We start from the raw sequence: 3,661 nt of genomic DNA on the forward strand, positions 1-3,661 counted from the left end.
AATCAGCGAGGCCGCGAAGGTAGGGGAAATGGTAACGCAGGCAGAGGTACAGTGAAGCCAGGCAGAGAAGTCACTCATCACGATGATATGGCTCAGTGTAATGCCTTTCCGGGTAAGACAAAGGTAGAGGTGTCTGACACAGTGATCACAGGTACTATTCTTGTCTAATGTGTTATTTGATCAGGGTTCTACTGTTCTTATGTTTCCGTGAGATTTGCCTCAGAATTTGCTATGATTTTTTATATACTTCAGGCCCCCATCCATGTTTCTACCCTAGTTGGAAAGTCTGCCATAGTCACCCATGTCTATCGTGCTTGTCTTATTTTGTTTATGGGTTTTCAGACTTGGGATGATTTGGTGATTTTGGATATGACTGACTTTGATATAATCTTAGGCATGACCTGGTTGTCCCCCTATTATGTTGTGCTTAATTGTAATACTAAGTCTATAACTCTAGAAATTCCGGGAAGGGAAAAGTTAGAGTGGGAAGGGGTGTACAAGCCTAAGTGGGAAGGGGTGTACAAGCCTAAGCAAGCTAAGATCATATTCTCCATTCGGGCTAGAAAACTGGTAGTGTAGGGTTGTTTGGCTTATTTAGCTCATATGGGGGATGTTGAGGTTGAGTCTCCATCTATTGAGTCTATTCATGTGGTTTTAGAATTTAGAGAAGTGTTTCCTAATGATTTGCCTTGTATGTGTCTAGATAGAGATATAGATTTCTGCATTGATTTAGAACTCGGTACTCGTCCCATTTCCATCCCTCCATATCGCATGGCTCCGACAGAACTAAGAGGGCTTAAGGCTCAAATCCAAGAACTTCTTGAGAAAGGATTTATTCATCCTAGTGCTTCCCCATAAGGTGCCCCAGTTTTGTTTGTTAAGAAAAATGATGGTAGTTTGAGGATGTGTATAGATTATCAGAAATTGAATAGGGTCACCATTCGAAACAAGTACCCATTGCCTCGAATAGATGACCTCTTTGACCAATTGCAAGGTGCATCAATTTTCTCTATGATTGATCTAAGGTCTGGTTACCATCAGTTAAAGATTAGGCCTGAGGATGTGGCCAAGACGGTGTTTATGACCCGCTATGGGCACTATGAGTTCCTAGTTATGTCTTTTGGTTTGACTAATGCGCCTGCAACTTTTATGAGTTTGTTGAATGGTGTGTTCTAACCCTTACTCGATTCGTTCGTTATAGTCTTCATTGATGACATTTTGTCCTATTCGAAAAGTGAGGAAGAGCATGCCGACCATCTTCGTATTGTTCTGGGTGTTCTTGGGAAACAAAGGTTGTATGCTAAATTTTCTAAGTGTGAATTTTGGTTGACTTCAGTTGCATTCTTGGGGCATGTAGTTTCAAAATAAGGGGTAATGGTAGATCCTCAAAAGATTGAGGCGGTTAAGAGTTGGGTTTTGCCTAGCTCTGTGACGGAAGTTAGGAGTTTTGTGGGGCTCGCTAGCTACTATCGTTGATTTGTGAAGAACTTTGCTTCTATTGCCACTCACTTGACAAATTTGACCAAAAAGGAGATACCATTTGAATGGACTGAAAAATGTGAGGAGAGTTTTCAAAAGCTCAAGGCTCTTTTGACCACCGCACCTATTCTAGCACTACCGGTTGAAGGTAAAGACTTTATTGATTATTATGATGCTTCACATTCGGGTTTGGGTATTGTGTTATTGCAGGATAAGAATGTCATAGCCTATGAATCGCGACAATTGAAGGTGCATGAGAGGAATTATCCAACGCATGATTTGGAGTTGGCCGTGGTAGTGTTTGCTCTTAAGATGTGGCGGCATTATCTTTATGGTGTTAAGTGTGAGGTGTTTACTGATCATCGTAGCTTGCATCATGTCTTCACTCAAAAGGATCTGAATTTGAGACAACGAAGGTGGATGGAGTTACTCTAAGATTATGATGTGACCATTCAATACCATCCGAGTAAGACTATTATAGTGGCAGACGCTTTGAGCCGAAAAGCAGTAAGTATGGGCAGTTTAGCTTGCTTGACTATAACTAAGCAACCTTTGGCTAAGGAAATTCAGACCTTGAAGTCTAAATTCATGCAGTTGGGCATCTCAGAAAAAGATGGGGTGCTAACTAGCATAGAGGTTAGGGCCACGTTCATTAAGGAGATCAAGGCCAAACAATTTGAGGATGAAAATTTGAATGAAGTTAAGAAGAAGACTGCGACTGGTAAGGCACAAGAGACCACTCTTGATGCGGAAGATGTTCTTAGTTTTAGAGGAAGGATTTGTGTTCCTCGAGTTGATGACTTGATTCAGAATTTGTTGATGGAGTCTCATGGTTCGCGATATTTCATTCATCCAGGCGTAACCAAGATCTACCGAGATTTGAAACGAATTTATTGGTGGCCAGACATGAAGAAGGATATAGCAGAGTTTGTAGCTAAGTGTCAAAATTGCCAACAAGCAAAGTATGAACATCAAAGGCATGAAGGTTTGCTTTAGAGAATGCAATTCTGGAATGGAAGTGGGAAATGATAGCCATGGATTTTGTGGTTGGTCTTCCCAAGACTTTGGGGAAATTTGATTCTATTTGGGTAGTGGTCGACAAATTGACTAAGTCAGCCCATTTTATTCTGGTAAGAATATATTATAATGTTGAACAATTGGCTAAGGTTTATGTGAAAGAGATAGTGAGGTTGCATGGGGTGGCCCTTTCTATCATTTCAGACCATGGTACACAATTCACCTCCAAGTTTTGGAGGAAATTACATGATGAATTGGGCACACAACTAACTTTTAGTACCTCTTTACATCCACAGACGGACGGGCACTCAGAGAGGACTATTCAAGTGTTAGAAGACATGTTGAGGACATGTGTCATTGATTTTGGAGGGAATTGGGATAAGTTCTTACCTTTGTGTGAGTTCTCCTATAATAATTGTTACCACTCCAACATAGATATGACACCGTTTGAGGCACTTTACGGGAGGGTATGTAGATCACTCATAGGATGGTTTAAGGCTGGAGACGTGAAACCTTTAGGGGTTTATTTAGTGAAGGATGCTCAAGATAAAGTGAGGAGCATCCAAGCTAAGCTGATAACGGCCTAGAGTAGACAGAAAAAGTATGCAAACCATAAGGTAAGAGACATGTCATTTCAGACTGGTGAGAATGCTCTTCATAAGGTGTCACCCATGAAAAGGGTGATGAGATTTGGCAAGAAGGACAAGCTAAGTCTGCGATACATTGGTCCCTTTGAGGTTCTTGAATGTGTAGGGCCAGTGGCTTATAGATTGGCTTTATCTCCTAACCTATCGGGAGTTCATTTGGTATTTTATGTGTCCATGTTGAAAAGGTATCATGGTGATGGGGATTACATCATAAAATAAGACTTAGTTGTGTTAGACAAAGACCTTCAATATAAGGAGGAACCGATTGCAATTCTTGATCGTGATGTTTGGAAGATGAGGACCCAAGAGATTAAGTCAGTGAAATTTCAATGGAAGCATCGCCCACTTGAGAAAGCTACTTGGGAAACCGAGAAAGACATGCAAGACAAGTATCCCTAGTTGTTTGTCGATACAAGTACTACACCCTTCTCTCTTTAGCCTATTTCCCCTAAATTTATCTCTCGAGGACGAGTGATGGGTAAATTGGTATCTATTGTAATGAATCGTTTCTGTCGTTA

At 40.9% G+C, this 3,661-nt stretch overlaps 1 protein-coding gene across 1 annotated transcript; it reads left to right on the forward strand.

Annotated features, from left to right (window-relative positions):
• Positions 1-1,992: 1,992 nt before the first annotated feature.
• LOC125868615 (uncharacterized) lies at positions 1,993-2,475 on the forward strand. Its single transcript, XM_049549234.1, has one exon. The coding sequence runs from the start codon at positions 1,993-1,995 to the stop codon at positions 2,473-2,475; it is 483 nt and encodes a 160-aa protein (XP_049405191.1).
• Positions 2,476-3,661: the final 1,186 nt, after the last annotated feature.

Source organism: Solanum stenotomum, chromosome 6 (genome assembly GCF_019186545.1).
Source record: "Solanum stenotomum isolate F172 chromosome 6, ASM1918654v1, whole genome shotgun sequence".
Classification (NCBI taxonomy): Eukaryota; Viridiplantae; Streptophyta; class Magnoliopsida; order Solanales; family Solanaceae; genus Solanum; species Solanum stenotomum.